The sequence below is a fragment of the Miniopterus schreibersii genome (genome assembly GCF_964146895.1).
Source record: "Miniopterus schreibersii genome assembly, chromosome: 10".
NCBI classification, from domain to species: Eukaryota; Metazoa; Chordata; class Mammalia; order Chiroptera; family Miniopteridae; genus Miniopterus; species Miniopterus schreibersii.
The window spans coordinates 38,223,552-38,244,348 of NC_138110.1; the positions used below are offsets into that span (position 1 = coordinate 38,223,552).

General features: G+C 40.5%; 1 protein-coding gene across 3 annotated transcripts in view; it reads right to left on the bottom strand.

The window, feature by feature from the left end:
- Window positions 1-1,613: 1,613 nt before the first annotated feature.
- TTC39C (tetratricopeptide repeat domain 39C) overlaps window positions 1,614-20,797 on the bottom strand; it is a 78,518-nt gene continuing 59,334 nt past the window's right edge. For all 3 annotated transcript variants that reach the window (XM_081148627.1, XM_081148628.1, XM_081148626.1), the window contains exons 7-14: window positions 18,374-18,467; window positions 16,847-16,954; window positions 13,330-13,439; window positions 11,951-12,074; window positions 7,794-7,891; window positions 6,379-6,483; window positions 5,328-5,366; window positions 1,614-4,783 (exon numbers count right to left, since the gene is read on the bottom strand). In XM_081148627.1, the coding sequence (XP_081004753.1) occupies window positions 4,694-4,783; window positions 5,328-5,366; window positions 6,379-6,483; window positions 7,794-7,891; window positions 11,951-12,074; window positions 13,330-13,439; window positions 16,847-16,954; window positions 18,374-18,467 (768 nt within the window). In that variant the 3' untranslated portion in view covers window positions 1,614-4,693. The remainder of the gene's footprint in view (window positions 4,784-5,327; window positions 5,367-6,378; window positions 6,484-7,793; window positions 7,892-11,950; window positions 12,075-13,329; window positions 13,440-16,846; window positions 16,955-18,373; window positions 18,468-20,797) is intronic.

Consider the following 20,797-nt stretch of genomic DNA (forward strand, 5'->3'; position numbering starts at 1 on the left):
GTGGAAGTAAAAGTGAAATGAATGAGGCTGCCATGATTTCTAATAGTTTGGTTTACGTCTATCAAAGGTATAAAGACAATGAGCTACTAAAACCCCCAAGTGCAAACATCAGAGACCCCACTTACGGCGCCTTTTGGAACGAGACATTTCTGCTGCTGGTGTACCCTAACTTGGCGGGTCATCTTGAACACCTGCTAAGTGTTAGGCACTGTGCAGAGTATCTGCAACGCAGAAGGCGAGCCTTCCTTCTTCCCACATTTCTTCCAAGACGGTTCTGTCCAAGTCCAAGTCCTTCTGAAATTCAAAGTCTTACAGTGAAAACATGTAACCAAAATTTTTCAAACCACCACTTGCTTTGATTTCTAGAACTCCTAATGATTTGATGTGGTTTTACATCTTTCTTGTCCTTGTGTTCATCTCCCTTTCAGTCATTAGGAATCTAAAATGTGAATCCACTGTTATCCCCCATCCCTGAAAATTCTTACTCCGTAGAGGCCCAAGCTTCTTGTGACTTCGAGTAACTCCCATCTCATTTTACCATTTGCTTCCCACTTGACTCTCTAGAGACTGGTCTTGAACACAGATGTTGTCACCTCTGTGACTGTTCATCTACTCCATGGCCCAACACGTCCTCTTAGCGATTATTTTCACCTGACTCTGCCCTTCTTCTCATTTAAAACTCAGCTCAGGAACCTCCTGCTTTACAAAGCCAATGGGTTAGAAGCATTTCCTCAGTGGTCCAATGATATACACTCTATGACTAAGCATAACCTGGCTTCATGATTCTGCTTGTCTGTGACTCTTCTCTCAGATTTACTGAATACTTACCAAAAAATAACACAGGCCAGTATTTCTCTAATTTAGACCATTTGCATTAAAATCATCCTAGAAGCTTGTCAAAAAAATGCCTTCCTAAACCCTACCCAGGACCTACCGAATCAGAATCTCAGAGAGGACCACTCTGTAAAATTAAGATTTGAGAACCACTGGCCTGTGGGACGAGATGGTAAGGGTAACCAGAGCTCACCTGGGTTGTAAGTGTGATGCTTCTAGTGCATACCCCAGTCTACTTGGGGCTGGAGCTCAGCCCCTTGCCAGTTTTCACAAGGAGGCAAATTACACTGTGCACTGGGTGATCTCTGCACACACTACTCTAGATGAGACACATCTTTTATGGGCCAACTTTCCATTCTCTTGCTCCCCTTATCTTTTTATTTTTTCTTCCTATCTTCCAAGTCTCCCTACCCCTACTATTACCTTCTTGGGATGATCTGGGCTTGACTTTTTCCCCCCTACAAAATATAGCACCAACAGGATCCAAAATATATGTAAGAAATACCAAACAGTACATCATGACCGTGTGACTGAATATGCATCTTCATAGCTACACAGACATATTTGATACTTGCCACCGCGATTTGCTTAAAGAAGCAATCAGCTAGGAAAGTTTATACAGCAAAGAACACACACGTGTGTGTATGTGTGTGTGTGTTTTAAAAATAAGGTATGTACTGTCCTTTCATTTTAGTTGGCAGAAATATAAAAGTGCAAATTCTGTAAATAATTGACTTATATAATACGCAACAATAAATATTCTAATTTCCTGTGACATCTGAAAGTAATAGTTCTTTACTCAAATACTTAACTATCATGTGCTAAAATAAAAAAGATACCTAACCCAATAAAAGGAAAATCTTAAAATATATTAACCACAAAGGTGCATATTACATATTACTTATTATTAGACCATGCCTCCAAGTATGTCAGATTACAAATGTGGCCAGAGTACATAAAATATACATTACAGATTTCTCTCATCAAAGGCACAATCTAATACAAAAATATATTTGACACTTATAAATTAGATCCATTTGAGAGCCTCCAAAATAGGAAAGGGGAAGGAGTGATGCTAACATAAAAAACACACAGATGCAAATAGTTCCACTTATATGATTATTTTCTTCATCAGCGAGGGGTAAAGAGCAATTTACACCAAACTAAGTTTCCAGGCAGATCACAGTAGTTCTCAGGTTGGAGAAGTCACGGTACACAGGCCAGGTAACTGTTGGAATTACTAAAAAAAATGCACTCAGATTTCAGTAATCTAATGGTACAGAGTACTAGCCATGTGGTTTTGTTGGAGTCTTCAGAGTCACCATCGACCGCTCTCCATGCCCTACCACCATGTTAATATAGAAAAGCCACAAGGCTATCCTGCACCAAGCCTATGAGAGTTTATTAACAAGCCTGTCCTTTCACTACTGAAGAAAAACCTACTGGATGGCACTGTCTAGCTGTCTATTCTGTTAAGTGAACCGAACACAAACTTAGTTGAAATCCTGAAATCTGTCTGGAGGAACGAACATTTTTTAAAGCAGTTAATGCAGGAACAATTTTTTTAAAGTTATGAAGTACAGGTCTTTCTGTAATCTTTGCTGAATAATAGTTCAAACAATATTTGAACTGAAAGTTCAAGTGGGAACTCTGAGGCAACACCTTCATGATCTGGAAATGCTCCACAACCCTGAGATGTCTGCCACATATCCTGTAGCCAAGACAACAGCAAAATGGCAAGAGCCATGTTTTAAAGATTCATAATGTTCTTCCCTTCAAATTAGATGAAACCAGGTATCCAGTATTTCTAGACACTAATTTTTCTCTTCAGCAAGTGTCTACTTGGCTTCGGGATCTACTCATTCTCTGAATGCAGGATAGCGTTCTTTTCTCTCTGGCTAGTATGTAAAATCCATGCAGGATTCACACCAGAAAGTCAATGTGAAGAAACGCTTTGGAGGTGAGGAAACATGAAGATAATTTAGCCAAAGTCGGTGAAGAATAATCATTTCTTTCCAAGGTATTATCATCCCATCAAAACCAGATTAGCCTGGCCGGGCGTGGCTCAGCGGTTGAGCATCGAACTAGGATCCAGGCGATCGGGGTTCGATTCCCGGTCAGGGCACATGCCCGGGTTGTGGGCTCGATCAATGACTCTCTCATCATTGATGTTTCTGTCTCTCTCTCTCCCTCTCCTTTCCTCTCTCTAAAATCAATGAAGATATATATAAAAAAAAAAATTATTAAAAAAACCCACAAAAACATTAAATAGATTAAACCTGCCAACATTCTGAGCTGCTCTGCCCATGTTTTATTTTGAGAAAAATAAAAAGTATTAACACTGCATAAGATCATGCTTCAGCTAAAAGGATATGTAAATAAATGAAACCCCAAGATGATACACTTTAGCTCAATATAAATTTTTTAAAAATCTAACCTTAAGATTGAGACAAGCTAGTCTCACAGTTATGCTAGAAACTCTTTAAGTGACTGAGGTATTTTGACTCTTCAAATCCACAGTACTGGACAAAGGCGTAAATTAAATGACAATTAAGATGAGCAACAAAGGATTAAAAAATAACTTTGAATTCCTTTTATAATATAAAATAACCAGAGCTAAGGGAAAAATTATGAAATCCTGGCAAAAATATACCAAATCCTTTACGAGCAAATATTTGAGGCAAAAAAACCTATGTTCATTCAAGAATAACCTTTTTAAGTAATACGTTAAAAGATTTTCAAAAGTTGGTAATTACACAATTTATCACAAAGAAAGGGAAACTCCTAAAATGTGGGCATTACTGATTTAGTCCCGGGGTGGGGAACCTTTTTTCCGCTAAGGCCATTTGGATATTTATAACACCATTCGAGGGTCATACAAAATTATCAACTTAAAAACTAGCCTGCTATATTTGGTCAAACATTTAATTAACTCACCCCTAATGTGATGGCTGGAACTGCTTCTCTTTGGTGAGGCCTTGGGAGGGCCAGACCAAATGATTTCACAGGCTGGAAGTTCCCCACCGGACAGACCAGGCTTTCTAATAAATTAGCAAAACAGTTATACCTTTGGCTGTAAAACTATTCTCCATTTGCTTCTAACTTGGTTGACTTTCATAGGAAAAAGGTTCATCACTTTGAAACATTTTGTAGACAACCTGGAGATAAATATTTTGATGACACAACTGCAGCTGTAATTGTTTTTTAATAAGGAACACGGACTTCTGGGTTATTAACATATTTTTTACAATAAGAGAATATTTGCTTCATGGTCTGGAGACTTGCCTTCTATTCACTGCTCCACTGATGACAGGAATAATTAATTGGGATAAGTCAATGAGCCTTTTGGTGCCTGAGTTTCATGGTCTGGACAATGGGGATAAAAATATCTGGGCCACATTCTTCACAGCAGTAGCTTGAGGGCAAAGGAAAACACTAGAAAGCACTTTATTTTTTCAAAACACAATATAAATGCTATGTCATGATATTGTTAATAATTTTACAGGTACCTCTTAGCGTTTACCTGGTCAGATGTGTGCTTAAGGTAGGCGTTCCTACAAGATCACAGGTTGAATATTTAGCTTGATTTTATTTTAAAAATAATAAATCACAAAACTAAAAGGTTTGAACAAGGTCACTTAACCCTCTCCCCAGGTTGTTAGTTATAATTACTATTATCGTCATTATTATTACTTTTTAGCTAGATCTTTACTATGTCAGCCTAACTGGGAAAATTTCGTGTCCCTGGCACAGGTGGTTTTCAGAAGAAAAGCCGATCTTTGCATGAGCTGTGTCCTCTGCTTGTATTTTAAAGTGCAGAACCCAGGTGGGAAGAGACAGAGCAGGGGCTCCGGGTCTGTCACTGAGGAACCAATTCCCTCAGAGAGGCCAGCGCGGCATGGATGCGGACATGCAATCTGTTTTCAAAGTCGTAGCCAGAGAAATCCTCCTGTAAGACCAAAGCAAGATATTTATGGACTCTCCTGGCTAAGCTTCCTGAAATTCTGCAGCATAAAACACAGTAAGTTTTGTATTTCCCAAAGTAAATCCCTCCCACTCCCACTGAAGGCTCTACGTCCACTTGATTTGCTTATTTCCTAAACGTTGAGCTTTGTGGTCATTTTTAATATGCCACTGAATGTCAATGCCGCCTTTGTAAAATTTTCCTCATGTGATTCCTCACATGGTAATCTTAAACTGTGCTCAATGTAAGTTGCTGTTGGAAAGTTTCAATTCAAGAATGAATGTAGTTATGAAACATCAAAAGTTCTTTTCCCACTCAAATAAGAAGAGTATTTATAAAGCAGGATGAGCAATTTCATAGGAGTGTCTTAGGATATCAGTAATTTCACTTAAAGATCAAGTGCTTGCTGATTCAATTATCATCACTTTTCCTTTCCAGGAATATCAATCATTTCACAAAATTTCTTGAATTCACTTCAAGTGTACAGAGGATAAGGGCCACTGGTAAGAGGGAGATTCAGTATTTTTACCTTTGCTTGAAGAAGTAGAGTTCTGCCTCTTGCCACAGTCTATGAATGTAAAAAAAACATACACATCTCTCAACACCTATATTTACAGATACTCAAGTAGAAAAAGTTATAATAGGAAGATATGCTCATTAAAACAATTCAAAGTCACAGAGGTGAGTCAATTGCTCCTTAAATGAAGACTCAACTTTTCTTTAATATAGTGAAGCTAATAAGTTTACATCAAGGCAATTTTTCATAATCTTCACTGTAATTCTATAAACAATAACAACTTATAAGAGTTATAATAGTCTAGGCTAAGATCTTACTAAATAACCTAAACTTGGTGATAATTAAAAGGTTTATTTGAAGTCAATAAGTTATATCTCCTCATATATTTAAGGGCTACATATTTAAGGGTCATGCTACAATCATATTTCTGTTGATTTAACTCAACTTTTAAAAAGTCCATATATTTGACAACTAAGTTGAACTTACTAAAAATTAGAATTTTACAAAGCCAATACTATGTAACTGAAGCAAATCCAGCACAACTGAAGTCCTATTTTTAAAAACCTGCCCCAAAATACTTATATATACACATTTTTACAGTAATTATCTACTTAAATTTATAAGCTATTCTAACATTTTTAAAGTAATTATAAACATCATCCTCATTTATTCTCACTACAATCTTTTATCTCGTTTTACAGATTAGGAAGAAAGTATGTGGTTAAGTAACTTAACCAGTGTCACACACTAAAGTCAATGGCAGAGCTGGAATCACAATGCAATTCTGTGCTCTTCTGCATAGCCCACACGGCATCATATCATTCCATTCTAAAAATGGCAATAATTTTCCCTCAAATTTTTGTCCAAAAATCTAATTCCAGAGAATAAATTATCTCCTAAACAGAATTAGTAGCTTCTTGGACACATCCTGCGTGAAATAAAAATAACAAAAAACAACACTGTTTCATCCATTTCTTTTAAGTGAAGGCTGCTTTGTGCCTGCTCACTCACGTCCACATTTTTGGTGATGAACTTTTATTTAAGAAAATACGTAAGATCTTACCTCTGGTTTGTCTAATAGAAGACAGCCAAGTTCATAACAAGCATATGGCTGAATATATAAATTATTCTGACGACACAACTCATCTTTAGCAGCTCGCTGAAAGAACTGAAAGTAAAACAAATATCATTGGAATTAACTGATTTCCCCAATTAGGCTCATTTCCTACTTAAGGCTCATCACATCTTCAGGATGCAAGCAGGGGGCTCACCTGATTTCTGATTCTATACCAGATTTCCTCCCCATCCTGCATCTTTATTCCTCCCCTCCATCCTCACCTATGTCTTAGAAGTTCTTGACATGCTTGTCTGGTGAGCTTCCTCCAGCATGTGCCACCCACCGGCCAGCCCCATGTGGACTGCCTGCTTTTCCAGCTGACACGCTAGCCTCTACTGGTTTTACTGCTGAGAACGTCTTTATCTGCCTCTAAGTCAGAACATCCCACTTCAACATTTAAAACAAAGTATGCAAGCATACAAGCCAAGACCCATCTCTTGACATATGTCTTCATTGTATCTTGCTGATACTTAAGCATATTGTCAAAAATAAGCTATTCAGGGCTGTATAATCACTATCATACCCCACAATGAAATATTAATTTAAAATAAGAATACAAGTACATCAACACTCTAGGATTTAAAAGCCAAAATCTCCTATTACTGTGCATGAACTTTCAAAAAGTAATCAGCCCAGCCGGGCGTGGCTCAGCGGTTGAGCGTCGACCTAGGATCCAGGCGATTGGGGTTCGATTCCCGGTCAGGGCACATGCCCGGTTGCGGGCTTGATCAATGACTCTCTCATCATTGATGTTTCTATCTCTCTCTCTCCCTCTCCTTTCCTCTCTCTGAAATCAATAAAGATATATTTAAAAAAAAAAAAAAAAGTAATCAAAATAACACTGGGATATACTTTAAAAAAGCTAACCTAACAAAAAAAACTCAGAAAAGTGCCTCCAACTCTATTTGAAAATAATGAACAGTTCTTTCATATAATATGTGCACAGAATATTCTAAACCAACAACTTTCAGTCATGCATCAGGAATCCGCAGTTACAGAGACAGAAAAAGTGCACACACGCTGACACACCTAATAAATACATTTTTGTACTTATCTAACTATGAAACTTCACTCTGCTCCTTCAAATCTGTGTTCACACTTCCCCCTCCTCCAACTTAGACTGTCACCTTTGGTAAAAAGCTCGTACTAGACAAACTAAGGCTGTATGTGAAGAACTGGAGGAACCTGAGGGTACATTAACAACTAGCATTAACCATCACCAAGTTGAACAGAGTAGATAAAGCTCACATTGCTGTGGGAGGTTTGGTTTTGTTCAGTGCATACTCATTTTTCTTATTCCCAAGCACACGCACAGGTTTTCCCAGCTTATTTCCACAGCCATGACAACACTAACAGTTTACCTGAACAGCATCTTCCGAGTTTCCCAGACATTTGTGTATGGCACCCAGGAGCAAATACTTTAACCCGACCACAGATGAGTCGTCTACTGCATGGCAAGCTTAAAGAGAAATGAAAAGAGCAGGAAGGAAATACGTTCACTAATTCCTTAAACATCATCAAGAGTTCAATATTTCATTGTTTACACTTACTCCATTCACAATTCCATCCCCTGAAAACCAGAAGGCTCCCCTTCCTCAGTTAAAGAAAGACAAAGATACCCAACTTTAGAGGCCAAGAGACTCAAAACTGCACTACATTGTTACTGAGAGAAAGAAGGCAATCTGAAAAGACTACATATTACATGATTCCAACTGTATGACATTCTGGGAAAGGCAAAACTATGGGGGCCGTAAAAAGGTCAGTGGCCACCAGAGATCCGGGGGGAGGGAGGGATGAACGGGTGGAGCACAGGGGATTTTTAGAGCAGTGAAACTATTCTGTATGATACTATCTGTAAGCGTGGACCATGTCGTTACACATTTGTCAAATCCCACAGAATGTGCCACACAAAGAGTGAACCTAATGTAACTGTGCACTTTGGGTGATAATGATGTGTCAGTACTGGTTCATCAGTTGTGCCAAATGGTCCACTCCGGTGGGAGATGCTGACGGCTGGGGAGGGGCAGTATGTATGGGGGAAGGGAGCTATGTGGGTATCTGCTCAATTTTGCTGTGAACCTAAAACTGCCCTAAAAAATAAAGTACATTAGTATTTTTAAAAATAGTACATAGTTTATCATATTACTGTCATAAACTATGCGATGGGCACCTTGATATGTTTGTATGTGTACTGCCTTAGTCACTGAGAAGGGATCAGACCTGATCCCTCTACTACAAGAAGCTTGCCATCGACCATGTAGGATGGGAACACAAGTGGGGGATGCTATGGAAGTTTTCCAAGGAAATGAAAAAAGTAGAAATTGGAAACATAGTGGAGCTAATAAAGGAGGAAAGGAAGTAATTATTTCTATAGACCAATACAGATACTGAGATTTGGTAAGATTTTATAAATACACACACACACACACACGAATGTGTGCATATACAGATAACTGGAAGGCACTGGAAGAGCTGGGTAGAGTGGCAGGAAGTAAACGTGAAGAACAGAACCTGAACCTATAGAAGCAGCAGTTGCCTCAAAAAGCTAGGCTGGGAATACCTCCATATACAAAGTACTCAAATGATCTTAAGGCAGAAGTATTAAGGAAACGGGAATGCAGTTCATGCACTCACTCATTCTGTCATCATTTACTGAGCACCTACTATGTGCTAGAAAGTTCTAGGTGCTTGAAATATAGCAGAAACAAAATAGAAAGAAAAAAACCCCTGCCCTTAAGAAACTAATCTTTTGTGGAGAAGAGAGTCGATACAAAAAACAAATAGGTAGAATACCTATGTTAAAGAAGTGTTAGTGCTAAGGTAAAAAATAGAGCCAGGACGGGGGATGGAGGGTAATACACGCATGTCAGAAAGGTCCAGTTTAAGCCTCACAGCAAAGGTGACATCTGAGTGAAGACCTAAAGGAAATGAATGAAGAAGCCATGTGGATGCTTGAAAGGGCATTTGCAGGACGGAAGAAGCTCGTGCAAAGGCACCGAGGCCAGCACGTGCCTGGCGTGTTCAGGGAGGAGCACGGCTGGAGCCTGGCGAGCGAGGCAGCGCAGCGAGACGCAATGGGACCCGAGGCTGTGTGCAGACTGCAGGGCCCTGCAGACCCCTGAATGAACCTGGGTTTTTACACTGAATGAGGTGATACCATGGCGATCCCAAACTGCGAAATAACATGGGATGATTTAGTTTAATAGGATGACTGGAAGGGAAGAATGCAGACGCATCTTCAAAATGGAAGAACGCAATGGATGGGAGGGTGCGTGGATGAAGGGTTATAAATGAAACCACAAGACAAGGGCATATGAATCCAACTAGCTCTGCTGCTAAAGGGAGTCAGATGAAAAGAGCTTAGGAAATGCATATGATCACCACTCACCCACTGCCAGTTTTCTTCTGAAACTTAACCTTTCCCTACAAAGATTTTCACTGTACTCCATATGGATCATTACTGCTTAACACGGAGGAATGATTTAATCTAATTAAGGGAGCTTAGAACTGGGCAAACTTTTAACAAAGATGTTAAGGAATCATCTCATCTTCACTCCCTCTCCATGACCACACCTTTGTTCATTTGATACCCAGAAAGGGGTTCAGAGAATATCTGGTCACATTAAGTGACTGTCGTTCTTGTGCCTGCCAATTACTGCCCATCTTATATTTGCAGTTTGAATTATCTCTAAATACATGGTCCTGCACTTGTGCATTAAAAGGATATTTAAATTCCTTTATTGTTCCTCTGTTAGACATCAGTAGATATTCTAGACTTGCATGGACAGCTAGGGGTGTGTTTAAACTTAAGTGTATCTTTGTAAATGGACACAGAAGAACTTGTGCATCCAAGAAAATGTTTCCTTTCAAACAGTCCCACCGGAGGGTTACACACCTACTTTAATCTCAGGGCCTCTGCGCACAACTTCTTTTGGAGTTGCATTATTTTATTCTCCAGGATGTTAACACTGAAAAAAGTTTTGAGCTTTGAGGGTGGCATCTGCAGGGAAGTCTGATGATAGAAGTATGTGATTCAACGGATAATGCTGTTTTATTATCAAAAAACAAGTATGGTCGTAGAAAAAGCTGACAAATTTTCTACAGTGACTAACAGCTATTTCTGAGTAAGTCCAAAATGTTAACACTAAATCTCCTTTGAAAAGGGGCAGCATATATGTGACTAAGCATACAGTTCCAAAGAGGATTCCTTTCTATGAAACCATGTTTTGGGATGTGAGTGCTTGTATTTTAACACAGCAGTCTCACCCTATAATCATACATCCAGCTGCATGATATAAGTATCTGCATGCTCCAGGAAGACACAGCTGTGAGTAGGATGGCTCGAAGCTTTGCCACTCACTGTGTTTTCCTCAGACCAGCAGCACTGACACTGGCTCCTATGGGAGCTGGCAAGTCACCTGACCGCCCCGACTTCCGAGCTCCTCATTATAAAATGGGTGTGACAACCGTGCCCGCCTTTCCCATCTCCCTGGGCTCCAGTGCGGAGCAAACTAAGGAATCTCCAGGCTACAAATATCATCCAAATGGCTGCACGAAACCTTGAGGGGAAATGCCACAGTATTTATTTAATAACCAAGAAGGCATTATTTTACTTAAAGAGTTAGTTTATTCTGTGAACTCCTCCTACAACTATAATACAAATGACTTCATGAAGGTTGTATTACCATAACCTATGGACTTATGTTTTTTTAAAATCTGTGAATCAGAAATGTAGGTTTCTACTTACACTCTTAAGTTATGTACACTCAAGAGAAATGACCACGTAATATCCACACAAAAAACTGGTACACTTGTGTCGGAAGCAGTATCACTTATGAGAGCTGAAAAGCCAGAGGCAAACCCAACGCCCGTGAGACAGGGAGTGAGTCAGGACGGGCACGGCAGAGCCGTACAGTGGAGCACACTCGGTAACGGAAAGCAGCGAACGGCGGACACGGGCTGCAGGGGGTCAGGCTCACCGGTCACGATAAATAAGCCAAGCACTAAAAAGGCCACACTGTCAGATGCCCCTTATATGAGGTGCAAGGACAGGCAAAAGTCACCTTGGAGAGAGGTGGGGAGAGATCGCCTGGGGGCAGGAACTGACCGGGAAGGGCGCAGGGGAAGTCTCAGGGGTGATGGAAATGCTCTATATCTTGACTGTGGCGGTGGATGCCACGGTGTGTATGTCTGTCAGTGCGTTTTAATGAATGAAAATCAAACCAGTAAGAAACAAAGGGCCTTCCTCGGGAAAAACATGCTCCCGGCAACCCCAGGGCTAGGGAATGCAGAGCACTCCAGTCGTGCGCATCACCAAACCCTGCTGACAACCCGAGCACATCTGCGCACTCCGGCCTCCCACTCCTGACACCTAGGTGACTGCTTTTTCTTAATCACTGCACCAATTACCCAAGAATGACAGCTCTGTACCGAGTCAGATAATACTAGTGAGAAACCAAAGAAAGCAGGCCTGAAGAAACCAGCCGACGTGTCCAGTTTTGTGTGCTATTGTTCTTACCTTGACTCATCCTCTGGAGGTTGGGGAAGGAGCAGTTGGGAAGGGCTTTCCACAGGTACAACACCTCGATGGAGGCCAGCACACACAGTGCTTTGGTTGGCATTTGTTTCCTAAATCTCTCTGCCTGCAAGCAGTTAGCATGATTAGGGTCCATTTTTGGAAAAAAACAAAATTAAAAATATGCTTCGGAGACATTTAACAGTACACAGTTCATATTTGACATGAAACAACCCCTTCCTACAGAGCTAAAGAGGAAAAATGTTCTATAAAAAAATTTTTGCTTTCCAACTTTTAATATATTGGTAGCTATGCCTTCCATTTCTTATTCAACTCAATCTATTATCATGATTCAGGTTATATTCTGAAAACTGCGGGATGAAACTAGATCTACTTCAATTTAGACCAAAGGGACTTATAAAAGCTGGGTGACAAGAACTCAATGGGTTTGTAAGGAGTATGTAAAACTAGATGCCTTTTAGCCACGGTTTTATTGAATTTTTAATGTTCTACCAAAGTTGTAGTGCTCTCAGTGGCATTCACATTACAACCTAGTTTATACTCAAACTAAGCTACTGAATGCTCATTCAATAAAAATTTATAAAACAAAAATCATGGAACACTTAGGATATGACAAGGTGTTATGCAACCCATAATTTAGCTAAATTTTATTCTTTAAATCTGGGGGTGGGGAACTTTTTTCTGCCAAGGACCATTTGGATATTTATAACACCTTTCATGGGCCATACAAAATTATCAATTTAAAAATTACCTATGAATAAAGCTCCTAGATTTATTGAATTTCGAGTCATTCTGCTGTTGTTGCCTTGGCAGGGCCAGACCAAATGATTTCTCGGGCCAGCCTGAGGGCTTGACATTCCCCACTCCTGCTTTAAAGTATAGGATAAATTAGAGACATTGTCCCTACAGTACTGGGCCTTTCTCTAGTACATTCGATGCACACTATTTTTTTTTAATTAGGTCAAAATGTGACATGTCCACTATATTGAGAACCAACAGTCTGTATCTCTTGCCAATTTGTATTCTTCTGAAACTACCTAACTCTAATTTAGACAGATGCTTTCCCTCTCCAGATATGCTCATTAGCTCTGTGGGATCTGTACTATCCCTACTCACTCAAAAAATAAAAATAAAAAAATCAACCCACAAATGTTTTAATTACCTGCAGCAAAACATGCGCTTTCCATTCAGAGCACAAGTATGACCGCAGGAGTGAATTCTCCCCACAGTGGTGAGCTGCATTTTGCATGGCAAGTAAGCTGTCAACTTTAAATATATGATTTCCTAACACCTGTCGAAAGCAGTGTTGGCTACAAATGTCCATTATAAACAATACCCCAGATCAATAGGCCCCAACATACCTTTTTCACTGAGAACTGTTCAATCTGATTGTTTTTCCTTTTGAAGAGTTTCTGAACTTCTTTAAAGACAATCTGTGCCCCATCCACATCGCCGGTGGCCCCCTGACAAACTGTAAAAAACAGTCATTGTATTTCTTCAGTATTTGGTGGAAAATGTGACTAAGGGTTATCTAGGCTGGTGATACTTGGAAATGTTACCAAAGAAAAAAATGGGAGCAAATATTTTAAAAGACTGTTACACAAAGGACTACACCATCCTGCCGATCATCATTCCACCAATTTAACAACTATTTTCCAGGTGCTGGGTTCCCAGAGCTTTGGCGGGACATATGGGAAGGCCACAGTCCTAGTCTTCTTGCTGGGGAGATAGTCTTGTATGCAACAAAATCACAGTTCAGTGGGAGTCCACATGCTCAGAAAGTAGAAAAAAAGTAATCTAGGAAAAAGCAAGGAGGAGCCAATAGGATCGTGAAAGCTTCAGGGTAGAACATCCCTGTGCCTGGAAAGAAAGTCATGAAAAACCCGACACAGGTTCATCGGCATCTACAAGCCACCAGCAAGAATGTGAAGAAAAACACACATGCTTGCAACCTGAAGAAACGTAAATTTCAGTCTCATAGCTACAATGTTCAAAATGATCCAAGTCTTCAGAGTAGGAGAACCCAAGCGCTTTTGGGAAAGCTCGGAAAGGAAGGGGTCATTTCTCCTTGGAGTGATCAGGGAAGCTTCTGGTGTCGAGCTGAGCCTTGGAGGGGGTAAGATTTTGACAGTCTGCACACCATCCTCTCCCACCCCAAGCCCCGAGCCAAGCCTTAAAAAAAAAAAAAAGTAATTCTGATACATACTACAACATACATGATCTCTGAAGACACGCTAAGGTAAAATAAGCCAGACACAGAAGACAAATACTGTATGATTCCACTTACACGAGGTACATAAGAATAGTCAGATTCATAGAGACAGAAAATACGATGGTGGTTGCCAGGGGCTGGAGAAAGCGGTTAATGGAGAGTTGTTGTGTAATGGGTGCGGTTTCAGTTTGGGATGATAAACTGCTGGAGGCAGATCATGGTGGTAGCTGCACGAAAAGTGTGGATGTACTTAATGCCACTGGACTGGACGGTTAAAATGGTAAAAATGGTTAAAATAGATTTTATGTTACAGATATTTTACCACAACTTAAAAAAATATACAAGGGACTAAGCCCGTGGGGGCAGTTTCTGGTCCCTGAATGCCCATCCTCTCCAGCTCTGCCTGTCAGCATGCACGCGTCCTGCACAGCCAGCTCCGAGGCAGCCCCTGCAAGACGCTCTCTCTGATGGCCTGACAGCGTGGTCCTTCCCTTCCCCACGTGCTGCGTGTAGTGGAGCTATTCACACATCTTATCTTCGGCACAAAATCCCCTCAGAGAGGCCCAGACTAGAGTCTTCCACGCTTTATCATTCTTACACCTGGTATAGTCCTGGGACTTCCAATCTTTGGAAAATAAATGCTCCTCTTTATAACCACACTGTGCATGTCTCTCTCCATGTTCTATGCTCAGCTAGATTTAAAAAAAAAATAGCTGCCCAAAATGACTACCTGATCCAGTGATACCTTGACAACTGTTGGGTTGTTGTGTAGGCCTCTCTTATTTGGCTCATTGACTCCTGAACCTGTCGGACCTGCTGAGGCCACTTAATAAATAGCTGCTAATTACATCTTTGTCAAAAATTATTTGAGCATATCTGTCTGGGTTCATTTTTGGGTTCTCTGTTCTATGTGTCTGTCCCTCCACCACTACCACACTGTCCTGATTACTATAGTTAAACAGTAAGCCTTAACATTGGGAAGGAAGAATGATTTCTCCCATTTTTTCAAAATTATTCTGACTGCTTAAAGGCCTTTTTTTAAATATGAATTTTAAAATAGGGCTTTCCATGTTTACAAAAAAGCTTGCTGAGACTTTGATAAGAATTGTATTAAACCTATAGATTAATTTGAAGAAAATTAACATATTTACCATGTTGAGTCTTCTAACCTATGAACATGGTATATCTCTCCCATTATTTTGGTCTTCTCTGTCTTTTATCAGCATTTTGTAATTTTCAGCAGACAGAGCCTATACATGCTTTGTTAGATTTATACCAAAGTATTGTATTTGATTTCCTGTGGAGCAACTGTAAATGGTATTGTGTTCTCAAATTTGATTTCTACTTTGTCATATTTGTAAATACGATTAATTTTGTGTGTCAATCTTGTATTATTACTGAAGTCACTTATTAGTTTTTGGAGTGTTTTTTTTTTTTATTTGATTCCTTGGGCTTTTCTATGTAGATAATCATGCTGTTTGTAAATAGACAATGTTTTATTTTTTTCTTAAAAACAAACAAATAAATAGCTGCTACTTTCATCTGAGATGCCTGAAAACTCTATAAAACAACTCTTAAAGTGTGAGACACAGTACACTAACCAGCATATTGAAAATAATCCTATTCAAACATAAGTTACAGAGCTATACAAAAATGGATGTCCTGCTGGGATTGCAGAAGGCAGTGTGAGTGTGAGGGGATTTCATCCTGATTGCTAATGGATTGCAGCTTGAGAATATCCAGTATATACACACTGGCCACTGCTAATTTGGCCTTATTTTAAAGAATTAGTTAAGGCTATGGAATGACATGAGATGTTTCATTAAATCCAAATATTCAGAGAAATAAGGAGATATTTAAAATAATATTTGAACTCATTTTAAATTTTAAGTAAATGAATCACTTAAATGGCTGTATACAGAGATTTCGTTGTTAGAGGCAGAAAATGGACAACCACCACTTGGGTTTCTTAAATTCCCACCTCTACAATTCTACATCACAGCGGCGCTTATGGATCTCAGGGCACAGACAACCCTTTTGCCCACCAGGTGGCAGCACAGCTTTAACTATCTCCTCATGCAAAGGCAAAAAGAAACCCTCACATCCATATCACAAATTACAGATGTCTCTGCTATAATGATATGCAGTTTTGAAATATCTTGTGTCCTGCACAATCACACTATAAATAGAACAGGGTTAACAGGTAAAAAAAGGTTGGAGCAGTTACTCAAAATCTATGCAACCTGGTAACCAAGGCACTAACAATCTTTAAAAAAGATATAAACACAACAAAAAAGACATGTTAAATTCTTAAAAATTCTTTAAATTCCCAATAAATAAAAAATATATTTTTTTAAAAATAAAGCAGAGGGGTAAGGGTAGGTTGCTGCTTAGGACAAAATGCACAGAAACAGGGAGAACCTGGCAAAAGCATTTCCAAGACAGAGAATGTGACCAAACCAGCCCAGAGAGGGATGCAGGGGAAGGGCCCAGTGCGTATTGCTGAAATGGTCAGAGAACACTGCGTTATGCTATTTGCTTGGTAGCACAAAACATTAAGGTGCTGGAGAAAACTGAGGAAGAGCACAGCTTCTGCCTTCCCCTGCCATTACTGTCCCATCTGTGGGCGCGTGTGAGCTAACTTATATCAGAAGCAGTCTACTCACCCGCAGTTAAGTAGGCATAATAGCACTGGGACCACCTGGACTCATTTTTCAGCCTCTCAAAGGAATCGAATGCATCCTTGAAATTCAGCTCTATCATGCTGCACCAACCTATGAAAGAAACATTGTTAGCGCACAACCTGTAGTGAGCTTCATATCCCATCTCTAAGCTACGTATCTCCAGTCCTGTTATCTTTCTCTGTGGGTGTTGTATGCACACTACCTGAGAACATTTTTTTAAATTATTTTTTCTCTTAAACATTTTCAAAGTGCCATTTTGAGTAAGACAAGGAACTTCTGATTTTACAACCTATTATGCAGTACGGAAGTGATGTGAAGATTTCAATGAAAACACTCCAATTTGCCGCCTACAGTTGTAAGATGAACCCAAGCACAGCAGTACTTGTCCAAGGGTAGGCACAGAAAAAGCAATACCATGATGTTACAGTGACTACCTCAAAAAGTCTTAAAGCGCTCGCTTGGTTGCTCATTAATGATGATTATTAATTCTCACACTGTTGAGAAGTAGAGAGCGAGCAGTCAGAAATTAAGTACTGGCTCATGTTCCCTCTGCAGGCTGGTAGTGGAGCTGAGAAAGGACCCCATCCTTGCCCGATCTAAACACCGTCAGGCTGGCACTCTGGTAAGGAACAGCAAGGAAAATGCGAGGAATTTTATCCCCACTGCTGTAACAGTATCTCCCATCCACCGAGCCCCTCTGTGTGGCCAAGGCCACTACAGCCTTGCAAAGGTGGCTGGTGGTGTGCTCACTTTACCAAGGAGAAAACCTAAGGCATGGAGGTCCTGCGACTTGCTTGAGGCCACACAGCTAACAACAGGGAAAACAGGAAGAAATCTTAAGCAAATAACTATTTATTTATTTAAGCAAGTCTGTTTATCTTAAGCAAGTCTGTTTATAAATTCATCTCCAGGAGGGGAAGCAGCTAACGTGTGGAGGGCCTTCTGCATGCCAGGCCCCCTGCCTGATGCTCATGGTGTTACTTAATCTAAACCTAACCACTGCTACGAGGGAAGCACCTTAGCTCCAATGGCAACCACCAGGGTGCATGCAACTCGTCCGAGGTCCCTGAGCTAGCTGGCAGAGAGCTGGGGTTGGAATCCACATGCCAGTCTCTCTCCTATGCTACATTTTTCTTCTCAGGTAAACACTGGTGGGTAGGAGGAGAAAACAGTTTTGAATTCTCATGTACAGTGAAATAAGGTATTTACAAATGGTTTTGAATCCATTCACTTAACATTGACTAACGCTGATAACAACTATTATCCTAAATTCAAAATATTATAAAGAATTATAAAGGAATGAGAATCACTGAGATAAGCATCATCACATGTGCTATGGTAACAAAGGCCTACTATTGCAAAAAGGCAGCAAGCATTTTATAGAGATACAAACCTGAAGAGCATTCATAATGAAAAAGTACACAAGAATGTGTGACAAAAAGCTGGGTGTAAGCTGAATGCATTAACACTATTTCATGACAAGAAGCTGAACAGGCATTTCATATTTACCGATTTCATACAGACAGACGTGCTGGATTTCTCTCTGATCTATCGCGAGTTCCAGAGCAGTGTGGAAGGAAGTCAAGGCACTGTTGATTTGACACTGAGGAAAAAATGAAAATAAGTTACTGGCCAATCCCTGTCATTAACATTACACTTTCATAATTCAAAGCATCCTTTACCTTAATAGTTATTCAAAACTTACCGAGCAATATAGAAGAGTGATTTAAAGATTCCTGGGAAAACACTCCCCTTTGCCTCATACAGTTGTGAGATGAACCTAAGCACAGATTTCTTTGGTTCAGGCTGGAGATTCCACCAGTGAGGATTCAGCTCACGTCCACCTCCTCCTACAGCCCTCCCTTCAGACTTGTACTACAGAAACAGCTGTTATCATACTGTTTGCCAATCTAGCTCCTTGTTACCAGATAAACTGTACGGGCGCAAGGACTACATTTCATCTTCCTGTGTGTACCCACCTGGGACCCAGAAAGACTCCCAGTCAGTAGACTGCAGGAAGCCACTCCATTAGTCCAGCCCTCAGCACACTCTCCCTTTGCAACTCGCTCCCTCTCAACCATAGGACAGTCTGATTCCACACCCTAGAATGCTGTCCTCTGATTGCTTCTGTTCGCCACATCTCCTCTCCCAACACTCACGAAATTCTCTGAAATTCTCCGAGGGTTCAGTTACATTTCTGACTTTTGCATTTATCTAGTTCTGTCTAAAACCTAGACTCCTCAATGTCTATTCTACTCATTCCTGATTAAATATGTGTTTCCTCCCGCTAACGGTCTCTCTCAACGTTGGCCAACCTGATGCCACAGCACCTGATCAGAGCACTGATAAAACATCACCAGGATAAGAAGGGTTAGATTAGCCCAGCTGGTGTGGCTCAGCAGTTAAGCATCGACCTAGGATTCAGGAGATCATGGTTCAATTCTCAGTCAGGGCACATGCCCAGGTTGCAGGCTCAATCCCCAGAAGGAGCATGCAGGAGGCAGCTGATCAATGGCTCTCTCATCATTGATGTTTATCCCTCTCTCTCTCCCTCACCCTTCCTCTTTCTGAAATCAATAAAGACATATTTAAAAAAAAAAAAAAAAAAAGAGTTAAACTACATCCTAAACTCAGCCGTGACTCAGCAGTGATGGGTGTTAAGCATCATGTGTCAATAATAAATATAAATCCTAACTGCCAAAGATCTGACATAGTCTGCTCTTACAGACACACTCCTAGGAGCAGTGCCAGCACTGCTCTCCCTGTCCGGCACTGGGCCCTCCTTTGTGCCTCCCTGTGCTGCTTTCTGCTGCTCCCTTTCCAAAGCCCCTACTACCCTCTTTTCCCCCCAGGCAGCCAGGCAGGGGCATGGAGGGCCTTGGAAGAGGGCTGCCAGCTTCCCTTGGAAGTGGCCCCTATCACATTCCTCATCTCCTTTAGTGATGCATGGTCACTGTGGGAGGCCTCCTGGACACAATATACCTCACGGATGAGTCAGCCAGCAGATCTGCAGGACAGTCTGTGACTCAGGAACACTGTAAGCCAAATGACTCATTAACCAAGGCCATGCTGGCTCAAAAACTATTCGTGCTCCATGGGAACACTGTACTCTGTTGTCAGGAAGATTTAGACTGTCGTGTTCAAGCCCTTCTCACCATCCACAAATGCTGACAGAAGATACACGTCACGGTACCACTAATTCCTCTTCTCATGAGGCTTACCATATAGGGGGTCTCACAGAAATGTAAAAGAGGCCCGCACTCTGCAGTAAGACATGCATACTGATCGTAAACACAAGGCCAAAATACCAGAGGTGAAAAATCAATCCATCTTTTATGAAGAGCATGTGTGTGGAGAGAGAGAGAGAGACCTGGACACTCATTGCAACTATCTCTCACTTTTCCATTTCTCGGTCAACAGTTCTTTCCCTGTACCATACATGAACTAAATTTAGTATATTTACACAGAAACCAGAGTGTTAGTGATTCTCCATTCCATGCATCTGTCCAGTTCACTAAGTCAATGACATTCAACTATCACACACAGGACACTTCTGGATAGCCCATCACTCCCAAGCTGTTTGATGCATGACAGTGCAATGACACAATACTCTTCAGAGGACACAAAACTACTCAGTGAACATTTATTTACTGGGCAACTGCTATGTACCTGGGATGGTACGAGGCTCTGGAGATACAAAAATAGTCAAAATAAAGCTTTGAATGCAAGTAAAGTAAAAAGAAACAAAGTAATATTTGTATCAGTGTCCTTTCTCTTAATTCTTTCAAAAACTCTGAGATAGACAAGTATTAGTTCCACTTTCAGATGAAGAAACTGAAGTTCAAAGAGGTTAAGTAGTTTGGTCAAAGTCAACAAGCTAGCAATTGACTAGTATTCAAACTCTTCTCTTATTTCCTCCAAAGTATGTGTGTG